At 34.5% G+C, this 27,804-nt stretch overlaps 1 protein-coding gene across 7 annotated transcripts in view; it reads left to right on the top strand.

The window, feature by feature from the left end:
* CNOT2 (CCR4-NOT transcription complex subunit 2) overlaps positions 1-27,804 on the top strand; it is a 104,884-nt gene that overhangs the window by 48,516 nt on the left and 28,564 nt on the right. For 4 of the 7 annotated variants that reach the window (XM_032493774.1, XM_032493776.1, XM_032493772.1 and 1 more), the window contains exons 3-4: positions 12,860-12,982; positions 23,071-23,137. In XM_032493774.1, coding sequence (XP_032349665.1) covers positions 12,860-12,982; positions 23,071-23,137 — 190 coding nt within the window. Of the gene's footprint in view, positions 1-3,162; positions 3,221-12,857; positions 12,983-23,070; positions 23,138-27,804 lie in introns of those variants that run through there. The other 3 variants (XM_032493775.1, XM_006179145.3, XM_032493777.1) reach the window with 2 other exon arrangements.

Genomic DNA, 27,804 nt, shown 5'->3' with positions numbered 1-27,804 from the left:
ACCCCTGTGGTGATGGGGCTTTTAAAATACATAACCTCAGTCTAGTCATGAGAAAACATGAGACGTACCTAAATTACAGGACATTCTGCAGTGTAGTTACATTGGTATAACTCATGACATCAGTGCTGTGAAAGACTGAGGTAAAGTCTGAGGTTGCAGAAGACTAAGGAAGCATAAAACTAAGTAAAATGTGGGTCCTGGAACTGAAAAAGGACATTAGTGGAAAACTGGTGAAATCTATGTAAAGTTGTTAGTTAATAGCTAATTTTTCTTAGTTTTGATACTTGTACTAATAAGATGTTACCACAAGGGGAAGATGGAGTATATGGGAACTCTGTCCTGTTTTTGCAGGTCTTCTTGTCAGTCTAAAATTATTTCCAAATAAGTTTTTAAGAAGTGATAACAGTGTTTGTGGACAGAGTGTTAACATGTAGTTGAGTTAGCTTTTTCTTTGGGGAGGGCCTCATTCTGATAGTGTGACATTCTTATCTCTGGAGCAGTTCAGTTTTTCCACAATTAGAATCAAGGTCGGGTAGAGAGGTAGTTGTTACATCTGATTGATAGTGTTCTGAAAGCAGGTTAAGGAAAGAAAGCTGAGGATCCCACAGTTCAGAATGTAAGGCTTTACTTTATCTCTCAGTTTTCAAGATACCTCACCCCTCACCTATGCTTTGGTTTTGTTCCAAAATTTGGAGCCTGTCCACTTGGGTTTTCCTGGAGAATGAACCTTTGGTGTCTTATTGGGGTTCCAGGGGCTAGAGAAATATTTTTGATCTAATGAATCTGTAGACCATATCCTTCTGTGCCTCAATTTGAGGTAAAAGTACATCTTACAAAGGTTTTGTTATGATTAAGTGACATTGTAAGTGCTTTGAGCAGTACTTAATTTGGTAAACACTCGGTACATATTAGTGCTTATGTGTACCAGGCCCACTGTGTTAGACTGCTCCAGCAGTATGCTGTTCAGCTAACTCCAAGGAGTGCGTTTTCCCATGGACTACAGTGCAACCCAGTGGCTCTAAGTAGTATAATTCTTCCAGTGGGATTTTTTTTTTTTGTAGAAAAATAGCATGTGTGTTGTCGCATCATATTAAACTGTTAAGTCCTGAAACAACTTTTTAAGAGTAATCTAACTTGAGAAAGAGCTTGGAAAATAGAAAAAACAAATTTTAATCTCCAAATTCTTATCTAATATTTCTCATGGTAGAGCATTCTAATCACTGAAGATGTCTGGTAGTCTATTAGGTATTTTGGAAGTGGTTGTCAATTTCAGTGAAAAAGGCATAAAACAACTTTATTCATATATGTTTCAGAAATACTAAATTTAACATTAATTTTTGACATAATGCCATTACTTTTAACAATAAATGTTGTTGCTCATAAAATTTCCGCACATGCCGTGAGTGCTGCATTGATGGATTACTGTCAGATAACCCTTAGGTAACAGTTTGCATGGAGTAAGTGGAGGACATATTCATGTCATGTGCCTGCTCTGTGCCAGGCACTGTTCCAGATTCTGTGTGAGCAAAGAGACCAAAAAAAATTCTATTCTCATGGAGCTGATGTTTTTAGAGCACAGGAAGACATTAAACAAAATAAAATGCATTGTGTATTATATGTTGATACATGCTTTGGAGAAAAAATTAAAGTAGGGAAGGGGATAGAGAGTGCCTAAGGGGTTGGGGTAAAGAATAGTGTACTTTTAAATAGAATAGACAGGGAAGTCCTCACTAGGCTGGCTCAGTACCTGAAGTATGGTGAAGTGAAGCGTAGATACCCAGGGGAAGAGCACTCCTGGAGGGTACAAGAAGTATAAAGGCCTAGAGGCAGGAGTATGCCTCCTGTGTTTGAAGAACAAGAAGGGAAGGGGGCAGTGTGGCAGGAACATTCTAAGAGAAGGAGCAAATGGTAAGAGATTGGAGGTAATGAAGGGTAAGTTCACTAAGGCCTTGGAGGCCAGAGTAATGGTTCAGGAGCATTGTAAATGTGTTTCCAACTTGACCCTCTTTGATTTGTGATGTTCTTTATTCTGAGCATCAAATGGATGAAGTATATAAAGGTATAAATGTAAATATTTAGCACATTACATGGTAGATGCTGACTGAGTATTTGTTGGATTAATTTATATGGCAAGGTGCTTAGAGGTATTTGAAGTGTCCTGTGTTCCCTTGCTGAAAGACTACTTCTCATTTTTAATTGCTTCATATAACATAATTCAGTATTCTGATATTCCTCTATATTTAGTTTACTGTTTTAAAACATTTGTCACTTTCAATAATATGTTACTGAATATTGTCTTTAAATAACTTAAATGAGAATCTGTGTTTATTAGCCTTAGTCATAATAGTCAGAATCTAGTTTCTTCTGAATCAGTAATTTGCTTTTTATATTATAAAAGAAGGATTCAAATTCTCATAAAACTATAAGTCTCATTTAGTGAAAGTCCTGTATTTAGATTGATTTCCGTAAAAGTGTTTTTTTATCATCTAGTTTGATTAAAGTTGTTTTAATTGAGAGGTCCTTATTTGCTTTTATCAAAGTGGAACACTTTTAAGAAATTAGATTTTTCCCAAGGCATATACGTATACCAAAAGTTACCCCTGGGTATTTAAAAGCTCCCTGGTCCACTTTTAGGAATTTAAATACATCCAGGTAGTCCACCTGTCATTCTGCTGCTTGATGGTGTTAATGTGTATGAGAGCCTTAGATTTCATGTTTAGGAGAGCAAGAAAGTATACAAGGGGCAGATAGGCAGAGTCTAGACACTTTTATGATGGCCAGGTAAGCCCCATCCTTTTCATTTTTTGTGTGCAGGTTTATAGAAAGCTCTGCCTAAGCACCATGCCCCCCACTCCCTTTGTTTTGATTAGTACTTTGACTCAGTCTGAGAGGTGAACCTGGGGTTGGGGAATAATGAAGATGTGAACAGGGAGTCATAATGTTTAAATTGGACGTTCAGATCTTTATAGCATGATTTCCTTATTTTTCAAAGAGCAGAAGAATCCCATCGTTTATCATGTTCTGGTTGGACTCCTTTCTTATCGTTTGCTGGAGTTTGAACTTCAGAGCTATGGTGTCAACCCTGCTGTAGTATCTCAGGGGAGCTCCTAGTGTGGGGCTGGTGCCATGGCTCACCCTCCAACCTTTCCTTCTTCACTTCAGCCTCCAGCTCTGAGCTTTCCAACCCCCAGAATAGCAAATGTTGAAAGAAGTTTCACAGGTAAGTATGTGGTGGGAGAGGCTGGGGAAAAAAATGGTACTGTCATCAGTGTTTTAAGGGTGGATGTTGGGCCATTTTGCCAGTGAGTCATTTTGTTTAAAAATATGATGTTTCTTATCAATTTTTTTTTGATAAAATTACCTCATGAATTGTCAAATGAAGTCCTAGTAATCTAGGAAATAATTCTATTTCTTATTGGTTAGATGTGAAACAGGGGAAACTGAATAAACCATTAATGTTATAATGCAGAAGCGAGTTGTTAGGTTTTTTAAAGAATATGAATTCTCCACAGAGTATAGCAGCACTAGAAAACTCATTTTCAGAAAAGTAGCTAAGAGAAAAACTCAGGGAAAGCAAAAATCCATAGACCTAAAATTTTGCCACATGTAGCTTGGTATCAGAAGGAGGCAAGCTTTTGCTTCCTTCTGCTAGCTTTAGACATACTGTTCTTCCCTTTCCCATAGTTTTAGGCAGGTAGGTATATTTTTAATATTTGCAGAAATGGAAACTTCAAACATCTTTTTCTTTGAAATCTAGGTGGGAAGACTGAAACACTTTTACCCATCTCTAGATTTGAGGTTAACAAAAATAAGTATAGAAGCAGTGAAGGCACAATATCTGGTACAAAGTTCAGCAAACATTTGTTGAGTGGACACGTTCACCAGATTTTATGTGTGTGGAGTGTGTGTGTGTATAAAATGCCAACACTCCTGGCATTTTCTACTTGTCTTCCTTGTCCCCCAAATCATGATCTGACAATACAGATTTTTTTTTCCTTAATGCATAATAAATACTATCGTTTTAGGCTCTTGCTTCTCAGAAAGCCCTTAACGATTGTTTCTTTAGTTCTCCCTAATCTATCCTGTATAATTCTTATTTACAGTCTTAGACTCTTTTGCACATAGCAAGACATTCAAAATTATACCCAGGAAAAATAAAATTAATGTGCATGTTAGGCATGCACTCTACTGCTCAGCTATACCCATCCCCTAATATGGCCTATGATTGCTAACATTTCTTCAGAGAAATGTTCTTCAGAATTTAAATTTTTTTTTTTTCTGAAACGAAGAAAGCCAAAAGGATTAAAGAGATTGGGTCACAAGTATTTGGTATTGCAGGTCTCAGAGTAGGTTCTCAAAGTATGGAATCCTCAGCAGTTTCTCTCTCCTTTTCCTCTTAGTTCTAGGGATTTTTAAAATCTATTGGGAGCTGTGTAGAAATCCATATCCCCCAGCACAGAAGACCATACTTCCAGTTTCTTTTGGATTCCCTTCCTCTCTCCTTTATTAAAGAGATCTCATACCCCCACCCCCACCTTTAAGCATTAGTTTAAGATATTCACCCTTATTAAAAAACTTACCTTCATGTTTAGAGGATTTGTTTTATATTCAAAATTTAAGGGTGTTTTTACTGTTATTATTCTTCTGCTTGTATTTTATAAATTTATGTTTTAATATTTAAGGTAAAATATTCCTTATTTTAATTTTAGATCCTGTTATGTGAGTTCTCAACTCCAACTTACTGCTTACAAGGCATACTAATTATAGTTGGTTCTTTAGTTGATATATGATTGTGTGCTTTTTTTTTTATGATTAGCACTGTTTGAGTTACTAAAGTTTTTATTTTAAGATGATGCACTTTTAAAGCTGGTATGTTGGTGGTTCAAGTTTGAATCTGTATAAGGTATATTGATACAGGTGACTTCAAGATTTTGGAAAACCACAGAATCTGTTTCTTCAAGTCGAACTGTGCACAACATATTCTCCCTAGGTCAAAGTCAGATGGATAGAGGCATTTATAGGCTTTTTGGTAATACTCTTCAGAGAATTTTAGATTTCGGGGGCACTTGTTAACACATGGTGTGTGTGGTTTTGGGACTATCATCTGAGTAAAGCAGCTTCGGACACCAGCTTCCAGTAGACAGTCTTTGGATCAGGGTTTTCTTCTGTCTCTTTGCACACCCTCTCCATCTTTTCCTCCAATATGAGCTACCCCATGTTTTTGTTGTGTTTTGTTTTTTGATGAGACCATTTATACAATAGTCCTATAATCCCCGGAAAGGACTCTGTGCCTGCCCTTCGAAATAATGATTGTGGATATGTTCACATAGGCCCCTAGTTTTCTGCTGAATCACATTTCCAACCAGAGTTTCCTGTGCAACTGTTAACTGCCTTTTAAGTATTCATGAAGGCTTTTGTTGCTCATTTATCGCATTCTGCATGTGCTGAAACTGAAATGAATGGCGTTTATTTATTTCCATGATACCAATTCAAGTTGATGAATTTAGGAAATCTCACTTTAAAATTTATCTAAAACTTCACTTTTCTTAGATCCATCCTAAGCAGATTAAAAAACTATTCATTATACATTTATCATATTATAGGTATCAAGCCGTGGTATTCTAGAACTGGTAGGACTTCAAAAGTAGTATTTTTTTTAATACGAGGAAAGATTGTTCCTTTCCTGAAGACTTCCAGATATTAAATTCTTTGTTCTTTGAGAAGCTAGATCTTTTTTCCAGTGTAAGTACCCTTCTCTCCTTTACTTAATCCCATTTTGCTTTTTTAGTGTTTTTCAGGAATGAAGTAAAATTAGGATTATTTATAACAGTTGTGAAGTAGGATTGGTAGCTCAGAAGTCCTATTAACAAAAAATACTGCTAAAACAAAAATTCCTTGGGTTATAAATATTTCTAGGTTGTAGTATATATCATGTTTGATATGTGTATTCTAGTTCCATAGAATTTGGGCAGTATTTCAGTGAGATTTGATCTATCAGCTTTTCCCTCTAAAGGCTATTAATAAAGGTACCAGATTGTCTTCAGATATTATGGCTTCTCATGATTGGTTTCAATTTTGATTGACTACATCTTGTTAAGGCAGATAAATGTTAATTTCAGTTGGCTGTGATTTTTATTTTATTTTCTGCCTACTTTGTAGACAACAGAGAACTTGTGTGTATATGTATTTGTGTGAATTATTTGCTGATAATGAATATGAAATTGGGAGAGAGAAGTAAGCAAGAAATCAAATTCTGTATTCACCATTCATAGTCAGTAAATTCTCCATTATGGAAATGGGGGTAAAAGAATAGTCTCACACCCCACATCCCACCTGCAGTTGGTGCTCTTTATCCTTTTAATACAGGATGAGTGCAAACTATTGCTAAAGGTGAAAAGTTGTTGGCTGTAGAAAGTCTTTATACTTTAATGTTGTGAAATAGTTGATTTTATGATGGAACACATGTATCATCATGTTAACAGTAAAACTCTTAGCTACTATAGAAATAGAATCCACAAAAACAAGTTGCCATTAGGGCTTTATTCTTGTTTTAACCAGGTCTGTAAATATATCCTACTTGTTTAATGCTACAATGTCTATTTCAGTAGCTTATAATAAATTTAGAGTTTTTATTCCTAATTCCTTCCTTGAATGATTAAATTATATTTACTATTTTGAAAGTAAAAATATTAGTTCACTAGAAATATGGAAACTAATTACTTTTTAATTGGTGTAATAGTGTTCTTTTAAGCATAATTTTATTCTAAAATTAATGTCAGTTTCTCTAAAATAGATACACTCAGTCTGGTAGAGACTGGCTTTTATTTCACATACCTCTAGTCAGTTCATTCTCATTCTTCTGCTAAAGAAATCTTTTTGACATGCACAAATATTTCATGTGGTACCCTTTACTTACCATTATTTACTACAAAATTAGCCCTTCCATTTTTTTTCCCCCTTACTGCTTCTCCCATCATGAAGCTTACAGCTTGGGGAGAATAAGCACATTAAACTGTATGTCTGAGAGTCAGTGTACTGCAGTGGTAAAAAGGGGGGGACTCTAGCAGATTGTCTGGGTTCATATTCCATCTCTGTCACTTATCAGGTTTGGAACCTTAGACACATCAGATATATTTCCTTGGGCAAGTTACCCTGCTTTCTCTAGTTCTCAGTATTCTCATCTAAAGGTGAGGACTAAATAACTAAATACATGAGGATTACATACATAAATTACATAGTTATACTAAGTCAATTATGAAGATTATATAAATAAATACGTTTTAAAGCATTTAGAATATATTGCCTGGCATTTAGTACATGGTCAATAAAAGTTATTTCTTATTATTGTATAGTTATAGTTATGATAAGGTATTTTCAATGATTCTGTAAGTCAGGGGTCCTGATTTACTGTGAAAGTTTCAAAGAATGGGAGAAAGTATTCTTAGTAGCGGTGTCAGCACATACAAAGGCCCAGAGGTAGAAAACTTGTGTTTGAGTAACTGAAGTTGTGGCAACAGTTTAGTGGTGGCAGGGGATCTGGGAAGGGAGTTAAGGCCAGATTACATAGGGCCTTATAAGTCTTACTGATTTAGGAGGCTGTTGAGGCATTTCAATCAGCAGGGCTATGATAATTAAATTTTTATTTTAAAAATTCACTTGGCTGATATGGGAGAGTAGACTTGAGAAGAATGAGAATGGATTAGTTAAGATTTGTTTGAGGGTATTGGAAATGCTTATGCTCAGAAATGACAGAGTTGGAAAGATATGGATGATTTCAATAAATATTTAAAGTTAATCTGATCAGCTTGAGTTTTAATTGTTGAAGATGGCAGGGGTTACAGATGGCATTTTTCAGAGATTATGAATAGGAACAACTGTGAATAACCCAAATTAAGATGAGGCATAAGGTTTGTGTTGGGTTTTGAGCTAATTACTGCGGCAAAATTATGTTCAAGTCATGATCTAAGGAATCTTGGTCTGTATCCTTTAGGTGGATACAGGTGGATAATTTCCCCCTTTAGCTGGGGGAAATTAACAAGAGAGATGAGAGCAGGAGAGTGAGATTCAGCATAGTGGTTATGAATATGACACCATAATAAAATGTTGGTTGATGGAAGTCTTCATCCTGATTTTTGTACCTGATTTTCCTACCCATATCCTTGCCCTCTTGACCTGGTGCTGAAATTTGGCCTACTTTTCCTTACCACCCATCGCTGTCCTTCCAGATGTCCTCCTTGTTGGTTATATTAAAAGTTCTGTGTCCTTTGAGCTTTCTCTCTTCTGAGCACTTAAGTATGCTATTTCTTATGTCAAAGTTTTCTTCATCTCCCACTGACATACTTCTACTTTTTTTTTAAATCAAGGCTTTGTTCAGATATTACTTACTATATAAGATCTTTCAGTCTCTCCCTCAGATAAAGTTAAATATTCCCTTATTTGTGTAGACCTGGGACTGCTACTTACTCATTTTTGTCTTCATTAGCACAATTTTTGGCATAACTGATGGTAAACCCTCAGCATGTTTATTGAAATGTAAAGAGAGATCAGTCAGGAGGCTGAAAAAAAACACTAGTCCAGGGCTTAAACTAAGATGATAATAGGAAGAATGGCAAGAAACAAATGTGAAGGCCACTGTGAAGAAAGGGTGTAGTGTGATGATGTGCAGAAAGAAGCAGGAGAAAATAACTTGAAAATCAGTTTTAAATATTACCGATTTAGTTTATTAAAGTGTACTTCTCGGATAGAAGTGTCTAGCAGCACTTTAAAATGTGCTGCTGGAACCTTGAGTTAAGACTGGAGATGGATTTCAAAATCAACCTACATTTGTTAATTATCAGGAAAAGGACCACTCTGCCATGGGATGTGTTCTGTTCCCTGGGAATAGGATTCCATGCCTGGACCAGACTTTGCCAGCTTGTAGACAATAAATGATCTTAGAGTTAAGTTCCTCTCCAGAGGCCTTGCTAAAAGAAATTTGTGAAGATTAAATGATGTCCATCCTGCCTTGGCTGTGATCTGAGTCTGTTTTTCACCTTTTCCTATTTATCTTTCTATCTTTTCTATCTCTCAACCTAAATTTTGTTTTTGCAGTTTCACTTGTAAAGTGTCCTAGTTTTGTTTCCATGACCATTTAAAAAGCCCCAGTCTTGTGTCTTGTCTCTTCGTTCTGTAGTTACTATTCATCACACTTGAATCAGGGGCCACTTTACTAGTCTTTGAAGTTGTTGGTTAAGAATCTCTCAAGGCTGAAGTTTTGTGAATTCTTCGGTAATTATTCTGATTTATTGCATTTGACTTTGAAATATTGTATGTACATGTTAAAAGTTAGGAATTCATAGCTAGTCCCAATTAAATAATAAAGTCATTTACTAGGAACATCCAGCCAACTTAGTGCTTCCATTCTGCTTCTCAGTTTAATTCCTCTCTGTGTTACATTTTGAGGCCAACTCTTTTTTTGGGGGAGGGAGAGAGTTTGTAGGGCTGACAGAATTAGTGTAAGCACACATACACACACTTTCTAATTAGTTCTTAAGAAGTCAATGCAGACATAAAATGCCTTAGTTAAACGTTTTAGATCTGTGTTCATAAAAGCCTTGAGAAATTCTGCTTTTAGTACATACATATTTCATATTTTTTCTTGGTAAAATCTGTTTTTACTTCTCCTTTGTTAAAACATCTGGTATGAGAGTTGAGAGAGAAGGTGGTCAGCTAACAAAGTAGATGTAAGCCTTTTTACATGTTTGCTTGAAAAAAGCTAATAAATTGTATATATCAAATATTTGAACAGATTTTATATGTATGTAAAATGACGTATGATTTTGATTTTAAATTAGTTTTTAAAATTTCTATTTACCAATTGACTTTATGGCATAACTGTGATTTCAATATATTTCGATTGTGTATTGACGTACCCTCCTTGATAAAAATTGACTTCTAGTTTCCTTTGATTCCTACTTATTCTCTTCTAGGGGGTAGTATGAATACTTTACCCTTTTATATCATTCATCCATCCTTATATTCATTAGTGTCAGCTCTCCCTCAAAATATGTTCTTAAACTGCTTCACCGCTTCTGCCACTACCACTGTAGTCTGAGCCACCATCATCTCTCACTAACTTGTTTTTGCTTCCACTCTGTCCCCTCTTTTATCCATTCCTTACAGAGTAGCTACAATCATATCTATATGTATATCTACATGTATACATATATATGTCATATATATATGATTGTATGGCATATATATGTGTGTACACCCACATATATATATACACATATACCTGTGCCAAATTATGTCACTCTTAAACTGCCCCCAAATTCTCTCTTAACTTCTCATTTCACATAAGATAAAGTCCAAAGTCCCCCAGGCCTGCAAGGTGCAACGTGATCTGCTCCCACCAGTATCTCTGACTTGAGTCCCTACCCTCCTCCACTGAACTGATTCTGCTTGAGCCACACCACTGAGGACCTTGCTGTTCCCTTTGCACTGAATGCTCTTTATGCCAGTCTTTGCCTAGCTGGTTCCTTTACTTCTCGGTTTGATTGTTTTCTTCCCAGTTTCACTCTTCCTGGCTATTCTAAAATACTTTTGTACTCAATTCTATCATTCTGATATGGAATAAAGGACACACCCTTTAAAATTAAATAAAGCTAGTTTTTTTTTGAAAAATTTACTGTGTTGTCTTTTTTCTTTCTGACTTTGCCATGGATCAGAGAATTCTTTGTTTGATCCCAGTACCCATCCCTGGAAGTAGGGTTTACTGTTGAAGGTCCTGTTGTTACACTCTATTTTTTTTGTCTGAAGTCATGTAAAAGTAATTAGTATTTTCACTGATGTATAATTTCTGTGTTGAAGTACACAAAACAAAAATGAAATTCTACATATTTGTGTTTTCTCCCTCCTTCCTACACGTACACAGTGAATCTTGGGAAACTTTTGTATTGATGGAAGAGAAATATTGCTATTTTTCTCTGTCTTAGGCATTTCACGTGTTTGGTGTTGTGTTCAAAACAGTAAAACCTGTTTGCACAATATTAGCATGAAGTCTTTTTTTATTTTGTACAATTAATTTCAATTTTGGAATTCTAAGTGTCTATAATTGGTTCTGTTGACAAATGTTTATACAAAAATTGTTAAAAGAAGAGTTCGCTTTGTATCTATTTGAGCTAATTTATGTGTGTAAAATTTGATGAGAGATATGCTGCTTCTCTCCTGAAATTTTGTTGAATTCTGCAAGTTTCATGCCATTTTCCTATGTTTATTATCCTTTTTTAGAATTAGAACTCTGTCGTAATGATCCTTTAAAGAGAATTAAATGTATCTTTAACTTTTAAAAAACAAACAAATGTAAAGAGTCTTAATTTGCAGACTATTAAAGTACTTTTTTTCCACTGTTACTTTTTTGAGATAAAACTCACTAAAACACACTTCTTTTTCCTGCTAGGGACTACTTAGGGGGTTGGTGGATAGACATGTGGGATCCTGGTCCCTGAAATTACATTCAGAGTTATAGAATAGTTTGCCTGAGATTGACCAGGGAGTCCATTGCCCGAAGAAGATTAAATATGCTTTAACAAATCAGTAGACCCTTAAAAACGTCTTTCTAATTGCACACCTAAAGAGGTTTATAGTCTAAAAACATTCAGCAAAGCAGTGGTTAAGCTGTCCTCAGACTTCTTCATATTTAACTGAATAGCTTTTTCTCAGACCTCAACAGGAATATTTGAGTTTCCTACAAATTTAACAAGGAACTTAAGAAATAAAGTAATTATTAAATAGCATGGGTGCTTTTAACAAACTTGCACATCCAATTTGGCCTTTAAAGTCTGCAACATGTTAGTGCGCCATGTCTACTGATACACAGTAGTAAGCTACAGTGTTTCATTTTGAAATGAGAAGTAAAAGAAATTGTTCATTCTTGCTTACAATGGAAGAAAACACCCTTATTCATAATGAATGTACCAGACAGATGTCCATTTGATGTGAGTTTTTCCCCAAATTGTTTGTGTAAAGATGTAGTCACCATGTATTTAAGTCTTCAAAAATCTCTCCTATCATAAGTAAATTTCAGCTTACTTTGAACTACAGAGTACTCTCAGGGATAAGACACATTGACTGTCAATAACTTGTCAGTTGATAATTTTTGAAACTTTAGAGGTCACCCTAAGGGAAAAAAAGAAAAATTAGCACAGATTTAGTAATTATTTATCTTGATGTGGGCTCAAAATTATTACTGTTAGATGTGGTAAAGACTTCTTTTAAAAAAGCAAAAGAGTAAGCAGATTGTATAGTGGAGATCATAAATTTACAACAGGATGATGAATGAAAAACTGGTCCTACTGTTACATGAGTAAGAACCTGTGGCCTGAGATAAAACTTCTGGTATGCTGTTGTACACGGACTCAGAGAGTACTGTATCTCAATACACTTTGATTGTAAGTGAAGATGATATACTCAGGAAGACAGTTTAGAAATCAGATGTAGCGATGACAAAGACACTGATGCTGAAGATGCATTTGAAGATTTTGAGTAATTAAACCCAGACTTAATTTTTAAAAAATCTTTGTTTGAGAAAATTATATTGGGTTGCCATTTTTCAAGAATAAGTGATATTTTTCTTTTAAAGTAACTGGAATCATTGCATAATACCAGCTTTAAGTTTCTCCTCTTACTTTCAGAGCTTGAAAGTGAACATTTAATACTGTATTATTACAGCTTTTTCACACATCCCACTAATCCTTAGTTGATCTGTTTCTTTATCTTAGCAAATGTGCCCTTCATTTTATGTTTTCCACATAGGAATAAGGTAAAGCTTGACATTTTCCAAAATACTATTCTTGACAAAAGTACTGTTTTTGTTTAGGTGACAAACAGCATGTTTGGTGCTTCAAGAAAGAAGTTTGTAGAGGGGGTCGACAGTGACTACCATGACGAAAACATGTACTACAGCCAGTCTTCTATGTTTCCGCATCGGTCAGAAAAAGATGTAAGTTAACCAGTTAAGTTGTGTTCTCTCGTTATCGTATGTCTTTTTCTTATTCCTGAAGAACAGTGTATGAACTGCAGAGAACCATCCCTGGTTGAGTGACTACGTTTTAGGCACAGTGCTAGGCCCTGGGGATACAAAGATGATGAGCTGGGAGACAAAATGTCCTGTGATTCTCAAGTTGGGATATGGTGATACTGTGGTAGGAAGTACTCAGAAGACATGGGGAAACGTCGTATTACTTCTAGATTATCAATTGTTTATTGAACTTAAGTAACCTGTTTTTATATTAAAACAGCACATAAAGAGCAGAAAGCCGATTGCACAGATTTAACAATAAAACAGCAGGCTTCGATGAAACTTTTCCTTTGCTTTGTAATATTCTGGTTACAATCCTAGACCTCAGGTAGGAGGAGCGTCTCTCCTGTTAGCTTTAGGGATGCTACAATAGATAAATTTTAAAGAACTGTATTCAGAACATGGGAGATGATATAGAAGTATGTATTAAGTACTTTGGAAGGCTAGTAGTTCAGTAATCCCATTTGGAGTTAAAGGATTTAGGACGCAGCCAAGTCATAATTAGCAAATTGATAAAATATTTTAAAATAAACTCCATTGTTATTTTCAAATTCTGGTAAGCTACTTTAAATTATATACTATATAATATAGGCAAACCAGTTGCGTTCCTGTACTTTGTACCTGCCTAACTTTTTTCCCCTTTCAAACTTCTATCAACTTGCTATTCCTAATTTCTGTATCCGTATAACAATCTACTCTAGACATCGATGTAATGAGATTCTTACTGATGTTTTAAAACACTTACACAATTCTAAGATATGTAACAAATGCCCTCATTTTTCATTTAAGTTGATCATTAGCTAAATCATTTCCTGTGTCTTTTTAGAATTTCACAGATAGGCTTACTCAAGATTTAAGTTAGAATTTTGGTTTTATTTTGTTTTTCTGTTTTGATGTTATTCCCCTTTATTTTTATTTGAAAATTCTGTCATTTTGGCAACAGACTATCAAGTGCATTATTAGGACTCTTCAAATTTTTGTATGGTGGTTTTGTTTATAGTGTTCAGTTGAACGGCTCAGAGAATGTCATCTAGTTAGTTTTCTGTTATCTTACTGCACTTTTAGTTATTTCTTATCTGATGAAAATTATAATTGAATTATTTTTTTCATAATTTTCTATGTTTAAGTGTTGATCTTACAGCTAAATAATTTGAGGTATCTTTCTGTTAGCATCACCACAGAACTACTAATCTGCGTGTGTGTTACTCTTGTATATAGTGCAAGTTAAGTTTGATGGAAAAGTGGTAGTGTGGAATATTACTTACTGATGAAAAGCATTCATTCTGACTAGGAAGATATGAAGCTTTCAGACTGAAATTCTTGATAAAGTATGTGCAGAGAACGAGTGACAGAGATGTTTGTCTTCTAGAGGGCAGAAATAGTACATGTCAGTTTTTTAGTCAGAATTACTACACACACTCACATACGTGTGTTGGTTACCATTCCAGTTTAGTTGTCATAGAAATAACAGAAAGATTTGCTTCATGAAACTTTTTTTTTTAAATTTAAGAAGGTTGTAAGACAGATTAAGAATTTGGGCTCTAAAACAGCACTCATATGGGTTTGGATCTTGGGTTTGCCTATTAGCAAGAACTCCTCCAAGCTTCAGTTTTCTCATCTGAAAATGGGAATAATAATATAGTAGCTACTTATAAATTTCTGCTGCTGTTGCTGAAACCTTTTTTCATTACCAAATAGTATATGGGTATTATACAAATTTTTTAAGATATGCGTGGAGAGGGTAGAGGAAAAATTACCTGTAATATTGCCAACTGGGAATAATTTACTGCTAAAATTTTGACTTTATGTTTCAGATATTTTTATTAAAAAGTGTATTACTATTTAAATCTCTGGGACATATTGACATTTTTCACTAGAAAATTTGTACCAATTTTTACTCTTATCAGCATTCTCTGTGCCCTTGGGAATACCAGCTATTATGTTTAAGTTTTTGCCAGTAGACAAAAGAAACTTACTGTTTTTATGGGCATTAAAACATTGCTAAATTTGCACACACACGTTGATGTGGCTTCCATGTAGTTGCCGGCCATTTGTATTTCTTCCTTTGTGTAATACCTGTTTTTGTGCCATTTTCTATTACTCTATTGAGACAGTAAGTCTTGTTTGTTAGTATTTTCCATATATTACAATTAATAACCTCTTGTCATTTGTTACAAATATTTTTCCAGTTTTTTACTCTGTTTTTTTTTAAATACAAATACCAGTTTTTATTGAATTTGACTCATCTGTTTTGTTTGTTTGTTTGTTTTTTAGTGGTTTCTGGTTTTGAGATCATACCTAGGAAGGCTTTCCCCACCTGCTTTCTTCTAGCACTTTTGTACTTAATTCTTCACATATAACTTACGTCCATTAGAAGTGTATTTTGGTTTAAGCTGTGAATTTTATGGTGCCAGATTACCCTCCCTCTCCATGCCCCATCCCATGATGTTATCTGGTGTCCAGTTGTCCCAACACTTTTTATGGTTTAGATCACAGGTTAGAAGACTTCTCCATGAAAAATCAGATAGTAAATATTTAGGTTTTGTGGGTCAGGAGGATATTATGTAGGTACTTATATAACCATTTAAAATGGGAAAAACCATTCTTATTTTATGTACCTCTGCAAAACAGTGTGCTGAATTTGGCCTGTGGTCAGGAAATTGGCCTCCCCTGAGTTGGCCCATTTATTTATGGCTAATTAGAGTTCTCTCTTAATACATGCTAAATGTCTTGATGTGTTTGGCCTATTTCTAAACTCCTTTGTTCTGATTATCATACTGATTCTGTGGGAGAACTACAACACAGTTAAATTGCTGTAGCTTTATTGTTTTTACATCTTAGTCAGGTTGGGTCTTTCACATCTTTTACAAAAATGTTTTTGGCTATTGCACATTTATACTGATGTTTACCTTTCAGCAGAGTATGTCTCTTATTCTTGTTCTTCATGCCCTTTAATAAGTAGGGTTTTATGGTTGCCATTTTCATTACATTTTTCTGATTGATTTTTTTCTGGTATATAGGATAGTTTGTGTGTGTATATATTTATTTTATAACCAACTACTTTACAAATCTCTTTTATTCGTTTTTATTGATTGGGGATGTGGGCTCTACTTTGTGTTTATCTCTCAGTCACATGACTTACTAGCTATGTCCTTGTGCAGATTACTCAGTCTCTGAGTGTCTTAGTTGTCTCATCTATAAAATAAGAATAATAGTACATGACTCATGGATGGTGGTTGTAAGGACTGAATGAATAACTATATGCAAAACTTACAGAAGACCAAATAGTAAATGTTAAATGTTGCTACTAATATGAAAAATAATAATTTTCATTCCATTTGATTCTTTTGGGTTTTTTTAGGTAGCTGTGTATATCATCTGCAGATAATGATTATTTTGTGCTTCATAAGGCTTTTGAAGAGGAAAAACTGAAGCATAATAAATAAATGACTGGATAATTTTGTAGTTTTTTTCTCTCAGAGGACTGAGAAAATAATTTTGAATTGAAATTTATGATAAAGGAAAACTGACAAGCAGCTGAGTGAATCTTTAAGCCAGTTATCCCACAAAACCCAAAAAACAAACAAAACCCCCTCCAAAACCCAATCAATTGATTTACCCTAGCCATAGACCATAAAACATAATTGTTTTCTCCTCATATGCATGGTTGTAGAAGTATTTGGGAAACATTCTTTATAGGATTGTGTGCTAATTAAATTGCCAAGTATTTCTTTAGGACTACTACTTATTTTCCAAGGCCTTGTATTTCAAGAGATATCTGTACATGTATGTGTCTTTCTGTTGAATGCTGAATTTGCTGTTTTTCAAGTATAAAAGTAATTTTATAAATATTACAGACATGTCGCTTAAATGTTTTCACAAGATTAAGTAGATCATAGGCAGATGTGGGCTTGATTTCTCCCTTTTCTTTTCCCTTTTTTAAATCTTGGTGTTGGTACTTATTAGCCCTGTGGTTTTGGGCAAGTCACATGAGCTCTCCTATGCCTTGGTTTCCCTTCTGTATGTAGAGCTTAGATACTAATAGTACCTGAATCATATAATTGTGTGAATTTTGTTTATTTGTTATTAATTATTATTTTCTTTTTGGAGACCTTATAGAAAATGAAAAGCACTCATGTAAGACATAATAGACAACTCTTTGGAGGTAATATAATCTAGGCAGTTTAGAGTTTTCTTTAATAGTACGTTTGTATTTTAGTTGCTAACGTATTTTCTAATCTTTGTTGCACTCATTTGATGATTGTTAAGCATAATCATTTTAGAAGCACAAGCTTGTGGGAATTGCTTATCTTGTTCTAATATGTGCTGTGAAGACATGAGATAGAGCACCTATTCCTTACTTAAAAAAAAAAAAACAAAAAAAAAAACTCTTAAACCTAATTAGAGTAGGCTACTTCCTGGTTTTGACAAATGGTTCCCAGTTGGAGCTCATACCTCACTTTGGTACTTGTGTTAGCCTGCAGCAGTTATGGCAAGTAGGATTTTCCTCAGGCTAATGAATGATCAATATTTCATTAAAATCTAGTATAAAATAAGAATACATTCTGTCACCGTTATCATTGTCATCCTCAGGATTAGTATTTAACCTGACACTGGAGTCATGCTGGCTGACTCTTCGAAGCTCATTGAATTTATTTCTGTCTCAGGACCTTGGCACTTTGTTTTTTCAGATCTTCACATAGTTTTCTGTCTCACTGCATCCATTGTCTGCTAAAATCTCTTAACCTGAGAAGCCGTCTCTCTGAGCATTCTATGTATATGGTGTCACTACTACTACTATATATCCTTCTAAATTCTTCCTTGCATTTTAACAGTTGTAGCTCCTAACTCCACCTGAAGTACAGATTTATTAATTGTTTATTATCCTGTCTACTCCACTAGAACTTAAGTTTAACAAAGGCAAGGACCTTGGCTCTCTAGTTTACTACTGTGTTCTTAGAACCTATAATAACATGTAGGAGATAGTAGACACTCACTGAGTATTTGTTAGAGAAAGGGAGGGAAAAGAGTTGATATTGAAAATAACAAAATTAACATTATTTGCAGATGATATGATTATTTACCTAAAAACTCAAAAATAACCTTTAAAACTTGTACTAGAAAATTTGCATATATATAAATATGTCAGATTTTTATATGCAAATAACCTAATAGATTTAAATACAAATAAATCAGACCATGCCTTAAAGAAATTGAAATTAAATGTCAAATCATTTGAAGGGAATATTCATTAAAATCTCTTATATTCATTGACATTCTCATAATCTTCAAACTAAGTATTTTAAAGATAAAAGGGAGTTAAAATGATATACTTAAAATATATAACAAATTTTGATACATCTACAAAAATAATTACAAAGTGTTTCATCCAGTAATAACAGTAATAAAAATTCATAGTCAGAAAATGCCACTTTGTTCCTATCATACCAGCAAGGAGGGTTTTGTTTTTTGTTTTCTGGGTTTTTTTTAAGTGGAAGAGTAACCAGTGTCTGTGAGAGAACACTGAAGTAACTGCTGTGGAAGCACAATAAAATTTGTAGAAAACAGTTTAGCAGTGCACATTAAGGGCCTTTAATATATGTTGCTGTTAATTCGTGCTTTGATTCTATCCTAAAACTCAGATGATGTAATATAAAGATGTTCATTGCCAGACTCTTCATAGCAAAGAATTTGAATTAGGAGTTAATCACTTTGACTGTTTCAGCATATATTATCCTGTTTAAAATGACTTTTTTTAAAACTTAAATGTTTTCATCAAAATTACTTACAGTACCTGGTAAACTCATAATTTGTTGTTGGTTTCTGATTTATAAGCTGCCAGGTCCTATGACTGACTTATTTTGGTTTTTTGCCTTCTTCCTTGTCCCTTTTCTTCTTTTGATCTTCTTAATGTATTATCTTTTTGTAGTCTTTCTTTTTGTGCCTGTTTGCTAGATTTCATTCTGACTTCAGTGATTTCTTATTTTTTTAATCATACTATTTTTAACTTTAAAATGTTCTTCAGATTCTGTCTAGATTTAAACTTTATTTCCCTTTGTTTCTTTTTCTGTTGGTAGATATGATATAGTCAAAGTCATATTCCTTTGTTGTTTTTGTCCTTATAAAAATAATAGAATGCTAAAAATTGTATTATCACCAAACCTTTAAGTATATTATACAATGAACTTTTAAGGAACACTTAAAAACTTACTTATTTTTAAATTGTTTTTGTGGTCAGGGAATTTTTATTTAATAAAACTTTGTTGCATTTTGAAGTAATTTGTTATGTAGAAAATTATTTCTTCACCAAACTGATTTTTAATGTTTCTTAATATAGATTTTGTAGTTGAAGGTACATTTATTAGAGGGAATAATTGTAAGAACTGATCCCTATTGGGAAGCATGAGGGAATAGAATAATTAACACTTCTGGCTGCTGTGGCTTGCTGGAGGGAGCCAGATTTGCCTATTATTAAGTTTTTAAAGACGCATTTTGTAAAACAAAATAATTTTAGACTTTGGTCATAAATTTCAGAAATGTATCTAGTAACAGTGGAAATAACTTACAAAATACAGTTTCTAATTTGTTGATTTCCTTGACATTCTATATATTAAAAGGATAAGGGAGCTCTTTGTTGAGTCACGGAAATGACTTGAATTACGTTACTATTTTTTCTAGTTGCTTCCTGGTATTTATTGTTATTTGACTGAATTATGTATTGCACACAGAAATGAGGAAGAATATCATTGTTATGATGGTTTTAGGTTGGGACACAGTAACCTTCTTACTGGTTTCAGCATTCTACTGATTGTGTGACATTTAATCTTTTCCTGCTGTTTTCCCCCTCTGAGAACACATGTTCTGCTCCTTATTTTACCTAGAATTCATGTTGATAAGCTTCTTTACTTTCTTAGGCAAAAATGAATATCAAATTAGGGTACTATTCAAGAAATTACCCAAAGGCTGCCCCTTTGACTCTGTTAGTGAGAGTCTGCATCGGGAGGAAGGTTAGGTTGCTAGCAGCTGCTACGACCCTTTATTGAGCACTGAATGTGTGCAAGTCTTACCTCATTTCATCTTCACTTCAGCCCTGTGAGGTAGGTGGTGCTACTTCCATCTTACAGGAAAGAAGCAGGCTTGGCTCTCCCGTAGGTAAGTGGCAGAATTAAGAGTTCAAACCCAGATTTTTTTCTCACTCCAAAGTGGGGCTCTTTGCACTTAGCTACGTTCCCTAATCCAATATGGCTCTTGATTTAAAGTTCCAAATTTTTCAAAGAAATTTAACTTCATATAGTTAAGTTTCAGCATTTGAAAAAATATGTAACTCTTCTGTGGTCTGTTAACTGTAGCTATTGCTGTGCCAGGGTATACTTCCTGTACCTTTTCTTCGCCCTCATCGGTAGCATTTCTACCCCATATTCCTTCCTTGTGTGTTACATCCAATTTTAAATCCATTTTTAGCAGTGATATATTTTATGAAGCATGCTTTCAGAGTTTAAAAATTCATACCATTAGGGACTATTTGCATTTTTGATACATTTTGAGGCAGTCATTTTAACATCCGTTTGTATAGCTTTTCAATGCTTATTTTACTTGGATGGTTTGTAGGTTATAAACTGTTAAATTTAACAAACTACTTTCATATTCCTGTAAGGCAGTGTTTGCTAACCTTCTTCATGTACTTACACATAAAAAATGATGCTGTTTAATATGTCACACTGGTCAAGGGGTTACCCTGCTGCTCTTTGTCTCAAGTGTTTGGCACCGGGAGCCAAGCCCCCTTTGCCCTCATGCTGTGTCTCCTCTCCTGAATCTCCCGGTGCTGAGAGGGGTGATGTGTTGGCACACCTATAACTCACTTGTAAATGTATAACTTTTGTGAGAAAGTGGGCTAAAATGTCTGTTCTTTTGAGTTTATGTATTCAATAAACAAATACACTTCTGGGGAAAGTAAAATTTTTAGTGGTTCATTCAGAATATTCATATTATGGACCGTTCTAAAGCGTAAATCCACGTTGGCCAACAGCTTATATTTGAAGCCTTTGCAAACTATATTCTTTTACTTTCTTTTGTAGCTGATAATGATAACAGAAAATATAGTTGTTAAGGCATTTTGTAGAAAGATTTTACCTTCTGTCACCAACTAAAAGCATCATTATATGTTATACATTTTCTTTGATCTTTTTCCTGCAATTTGGAAATGAACCTTTAATGTGCTTGAAATTAAAATGTTTATGGTTATGTGGCGATAGTAACCACCATTGTACCTAACAGAAGAACATGATCAGGCATAAAGTGCGTGTTCTTTGAGTTTAACTGTTTACATTGTATACCCTCTCGATTTCCCAAGGAATATTTATAAGATTTGTTGCTTTTTTTTTAAAGAAAAGTTGTTACTATATTTAAATATTGTTGTTTTTAGAGTAGTGTGTAATTCAGCCCTACCTCCACTGGAAACCACGGTGGCCTCGGAGAGTTCCCTGTCTAGTGATTCTTCACGCATCTCCTTTCCCCTGTACCTCAGCCATTTCAGCAGACATCAGACACTGTTGCTTTTACCACAAGAATACCTCTCCTTCGTGGTTTCACTTCTGCTGTTCTAGCTTACCATTCCCATCCATTTTTGCTATTGGAATTATCTTCCCAAAGCACAATTTGATCATGTCACTTCCTGACATAAATTTTTTCTCTTTATTGCCATAGTTAGTAGCCATCTTTGTATAAAATTTAAGAAAACCTTTTACATCTGGCTCCCATCATAATCTTCTATTTCCCATTCTTGTGTACCCCAGTGTACAGAGAGTGGGCCTTATCTCCTTTCCCTAATTACTCTATTGTCCAGACACTAACGTTTCTTATTTTGTTTGTATTCTAATCATGTCACTAACTTTTATCACACTCACACTCCTGGAGGAGCCCTCATCTGCACCCACATCAGATGTTAACACTCTACAAAGTATTCCTGTTACCTCACCCTTGTTTACAGTTATTTCTCTGGTGCTACTTTATACTTTGTCTGGAGCACTTAGAACACTGTACCTTGGAATATAATTAGTTGTATAATTCATTCTGTTCTTACACTAGATTATAACCCTCTTGATAACTTGGCTCATGTCTTATTTAATTAAGGTGTTTTGGTGGTTGCTTAATAGAAGGCAGGGAATACACAAACATACACTTAAACATACACATTTTCATTTACTCAGTTTAAATATCTAGTTTTGTGTATAGTACTGCCACATGCAGTGCTAGTCTCTGTGAGAAAATAAAAAATGAATATATCATGTTCCATGAATATAAATACCCTGAAAGAACTTGTTCTAAAGGAAAAAAAGATGATGCAATAAATTGAAAGGCATTGTACACAAGTGCTGTGAATGTACATACAGTGTACATGCAATGTACGTTGTGTACCATGTCTTACATGTTTGTAAGTATTTGTGGCTTATCCTTTGGTATTGTACCGTCTGTTTATTATATGGTCATGTGTACGTTTGTTAGATTTTTCTACCTATTTGATACACATTTCTATATAAAAATCAGGAACTATTATAAAATATAAAATTCTATTTAGACAATTTTATTTTTAACTTCAATAAACTGAATTTAGAATTTAGCTTAATATATTATTTAAGAATCAAGAAACTTCACTTATAAATTTATAGAAAGACTGACTTTTTGAGGTATTGTGTTCATGTATTTGTTAGCCAAGTTTGTTTTTAAGTGAAGACATGATGCTGTTGTAGTTTCATTTAGAGTAAATTGAAGAAAAAAAAAACTTTGTAGTAATCGGAATTAATTTTATTTGCAGTTTGATATCGCCCAATTGTGATATGCTCTTAATAAGTAACATGGATTTTATTATGCAGTGTTTGTTTTATATTTTTCTGAAGATTGAGAACTGTGGATTTGACTCTCACGTATTATGATGTGTTCTACAGATTTGTAAAGTGTAAATGCAATGCTCTGTGTACTTTCTTTATGCTCTAATATAATTAATTTGTTTCTAGATGCTGGCATCACCATCTACATCAGGTCAGCTGTCTCAGTTTGGGGCAAGTTTATACGGGCAACAAAGTAAGAATTTTGTATTTATTTTGGAATACTTTATTTAAAGGAAAAAAAAAAACTACCAAATAAAGAACAACCAATGCTGCCCTCGTGGGTTTATTCTAAGGCTTAAAAGGAAGGATACTTAATTTTCAGTTCTCCTTATTTCACTTACATAGCAAAACCTCATTGTATCAGACATTTCTAATTCAAAATTATTTGGGTGTAGGGTAGATTGAAGTTTATTTTTGCATCTTTTGTATCAGTATGTTCCTTTGCAGTATTTTTGAAGAAGATTTGCTAAACAAATTAAAAAGTTGACATCCTCTGTGTTTCAGTTAGGGGAAGTTAAAGGTTTTTTGTTTGGTCAGTTAAGTAGGTTGTTTTGTTTGTTTGTGTTTTTTGGCCTTTTATTATTGTAAGCCCATTACCTAGCAGTTTGTGAACTGTTCCCTTTGTTTAGCAAATACTTCTTCTTTTACTATAGCTCAGTCTGGGTATAGAGTCTATGTTTTTGACTCACAGTTCAATGCTTTTTCCATATATAAGGTTTTATTTCTTTTTATATATTGTCATACTTTTATAGCGCTTAGCACAGTGCCTGGCGCATAGTAAGCGCTCAATAAATGTTATCTATTATTATGACATAAAATTTTTATAAACTAAATGATAAAATCTTCCCATTTTTCAAATTAATTTTACAAGCTGTTATATATCAATAAAATTTTGTCATCTCTGTTAATGTCAGAGACTGCTGATCTCATCTCTGTGGTGGAAGGGGAGTGTTAAAAGGGGTATAAGTTCCCATCAGAGATTACAGAATAAGAAGGTACCTGAAGGAAACAATCTGATGACCAAGTAATTTAACCAGCTTCAAATAAAAATCGGTTATTTGATTCGGAACTCTTTCCCAGCATAACAAAAAGCAAGGTTTTGATAGGTATCAGAATAGTTTGTCATACCACTTTACCCTTCAATTTTATTTTGAAGTTTAGTAGGGGGAGAAAACTTATTTTATTAGACAAATATAGTTACCATCTGTTTTTTTCCTCACCATCTTTGTGATCTTCCTCTTTTGCTATGAAATACAGTTTTGTTACTGTAGATTTAGTAAATAAAATTAATTGCTTATAGATATTAGCAATTTTCCTCTAGTTAAGTAGACATTTTTAAAGCTTTTTATTACATAAAAAAATGCATTGCTTATTCATCCACAAATACTTATCCTACTTATTGAGGGAGTTTTATTAGCTAAAGATTTGTTTTGTTTGGACTGTTTTAGTTTAAAACCTATTGTTTTCACCTTTCTTGTAACCTTTACTTTGGAAATACCTAGTTATTTTAAAGCTGTCCTTTACTTCTGTAGAGTAACTGCCAAGAACTTAACTTTGTTTTCTTTTTAAAGCCCATTATAGCAGAAAGTGAATGGAATGGAGAAAAATTATATTTGAGAAGCCAGTGTTATTTAATGAAGGAGAATGGAATTATCTCACAATATAATCAGCTATATGGACTTTAAAAAACTGATCGAATTTTTTTAACCTACAAATGTAAAATTATAATTGGGCTAAGATACAGAATGGGTTAGATTTGAAATAGGAGTTATTTTGTTGGTATGGTAGACATTTATTGACTTTTTAATTTGTGTAAATGATTGTGCTAATGGTTAAGGATATACAGAGATTAATAAATGAGCAAAGTTATTTCCATTAGAAATAGTATTTTAAGGTACTTATTAGTTTAAAAAGAAGTCATATATGACATATGTTTCCTGTTGGAGTTTATTATATTAAATGGCTGTATTACTGTAGCATTGGTGAACCAGTATTTTTAATGCATGGCTCACTCTTTTAACTGACATTGTAAGTGTTAGCTTACAGAAAAAGGAACCTTAGATCAACTGGAACTGAAATATCTCAAGTCAGAGTACAGTTATTCCTTTCCAGGGTACAGATCTAGAAGCCACAGCTAGTGGCGGAGGGGTGACAGTGAGGGGGTAGGGGCAGAGTCTGAATTTCTAGTCCCTGTTAGGATAGACCCGACGGGGCCAAGTAGGTCTTTTAGTTGCTGAGTAGTTTGAACACACACCTTGGGCCAGAGAGAACACTGGCTGCCATGTGGGACTTGAGGCTCAGGGTTTCAGTAGTAGAAGTAAGTAGAAAGATAAAACTTGAGGGGCTGACCTTAATAAAGGGTGGGGAGATAGAAGGAATAAGTAGATGGGTATAGATTAATGATGTTATTCTTGTGGCAACTAGTCGTAATTGTGCATTGGGCTTGATGTAACTAAAAGTTCTTTTGCCTCCGAAGTGTATTGAATACCACCATGAACTCTGCATTCAGATTGGCAAAGTTCGGTAGAAATTTGAGCCATTAAGATGAAAATATGCTATTGTTTTGTGTTCTTGGTGATTAGAGAGAAAATGCTGGACTAGGGGCTTGTGTGATCATGGGTTCTAATATCGTAAAGTTGTATCCAGATATGTAAGTAACTTTTCATCCAAGGGTTTATGTGACTCCTGTGCTTCAAGTGAGAACTGTAGAAGCCAGTGAATGGAATCTTGCATTCAAGTTGCTTGGTGTTCTCTACTTGTCTTCTTTGAATGTGTGTGTGAGATTTTAGGTATATCATCTAGGTTTAAAGACCCCTGGGCTCCTTGAACCTGTGTCCTAGATTGGAATGAACAGGGAACCAGGAATTAATTCCCCTGGGTATTTAATGCGTTGAAATTAAGTGGTAGTATAGTTGTTGTTGACTTTTTCTTACCAACAGGATTTAGGGCCCTGGGTTATTTGTGAAAAAGGAAACTACTGTTTTACTGAGTGCTTCTTATATGCCTATTACCAAGGGCCATAGGTTCACTAGCTGCCTAGATGAATCCATTATACACATTTGTATCTGAATTCTCAGAGGACCCAGACATTTAGCTAGGAAAGGAAATAAACTTTTCTGGAATCTGGATTCCTGGCTTGAGAGCAGTGGCATAGTCTTACGCTTTCAACATCTTTTTGGCCTCCTATTTGAAGAATACCTAAATGAAGGCTACTTGTTTTGCGGAAGATCAGAAGACAGTTGGAGTGGTTCAGAAGTAATGCTGTTGACAGTATAGTTAGACATGTGACACATTTTGGTGACTTTCAGCGAGTAGTAGGATCGTTTGACAAATACTTGAATGAATACTGAATGCCCTGGGAGTTCTTGCTCTCTAGAAGCACACGTTATATAGTTGGAGAGATCAAGACATATCTGTATGCCAAATATTAAATAACAGGTTAAATGTTGAATGGTATGGACAGGCTTGTTGATGGGAGATAAAAGCACAGGGAGCTACAGTGGTATGGGGAAGCTTCAAAAAGGAGGTAGGAATTGAGTTTAGCAGATAGTTACTGAGTGCCTGCCATATACATTGCATCATGCTGGATACGGCAGATGTGTGGTAGAAGAGCTCATTGTCTCTCATGCCATCTCTGTACAGTGCACATACTCCTGTAGTGTTACTGTATTTATTACATGTCTTCATTGTACTCTGTACATGGCAGGCACTCAGTAAATATTTGTTGAATGCATGGTAAGAAAGGTTACAATCCTTATATATAATCAAGTAGGATAAATACACAGATTATTTTACTACAAAGTAGAGGAAGAAGTACAGCGTTTTCTGGATATTTCAGATGCGGGAGTAATAATGTACCTAGAAGAATGGTCAGGATAGGATTTATAAATGAGGTCGTGTTTGACATTGGTCTTGAAGAGACTCTGGGTAAGGTGGTTTCAGTAGTGGGAATGACATCTACAGTGTGGGATAGATTTGGGAGCGATCTAGTTTATCAAAGCAAAGGAAACCTCTTAGGCTATAAACATTGGCTTTGGCCAAGAGGAACAAATCTTCACAAGTTTGTGGGATATCTCTCAAGGTCTTTGCTACTTTCCAAGTTCAAGAACACAGCTGTAGCATACAGTTTTCCCCAGAAAACAACTATTTACAAGTGAATACCATTACTTCATTACTATTTTGTTTTATCTTCACTTTTAGGACCACCTGTTGACTTTCTTTTCCTAGGCAAGTTTCACCATCCTCATCCCCATAAGTTACTAGTTATTCACTATTTACTGTGTGTCAAGTGCTATTTTAAATACTTTATATGAATATGAACTCATTTAATCTTCACAATAACCCCATAAAGGTTAAGGGACTTGCCCAAGATAGTAAGTAGTAGAGCCAGGATTATATTACTTTGTAAGTTTAACTATGTGAATGAACGTGAGTTGAGAACAGCAGTTTCTTTGAAACTTTGATGCTGCGTATTACTTACTGAATGTCATGGCCCTAGGGGGCCATTTGCACATAATAGAAACTACAAATGTTAAATCCTCTGATTCCTAGAGCCTGCTGACTAAAGCATTATGATAGGATTTATTCACTATTGTATTATATATTGAATACCTACCATGAGTGAAGACTTACTCCAGGATTGAAGAGTATGGCAAACAACAAAGTTCCTGCTTTCATGGAACTTATGTTTTAATGAAGGAAGACAGAATAAGCATGCAGACATTTAGCAAATAAATAATGTAATTCTGGTAATAAGAACTATAAAAATTGTCAGATTAATGGATGAGTGGGTGGGATTTAATAGTTTTGGAGCAGGCAGAGAGACTGTCTCTGAGGAGGTAGTATTTGAATGGAAACCAG

Source organism: Camelus ferus, chromosome 12 (genome assembly GCF_009834535.1).
Source record: "Camelus ferus isolate YT-003-E chromosome 12, BCGSAC_Cfer_1.0, whole genome shotgun sequence".
NCBI lineage: Eukaryota > Metazoa > Chordata > Mammalia > Artiodactyla > Camelidae > Camelus > Camelus ferus.
This window is presented reverse-complemented; position numbering and strand designations above follow the sequence as displayed.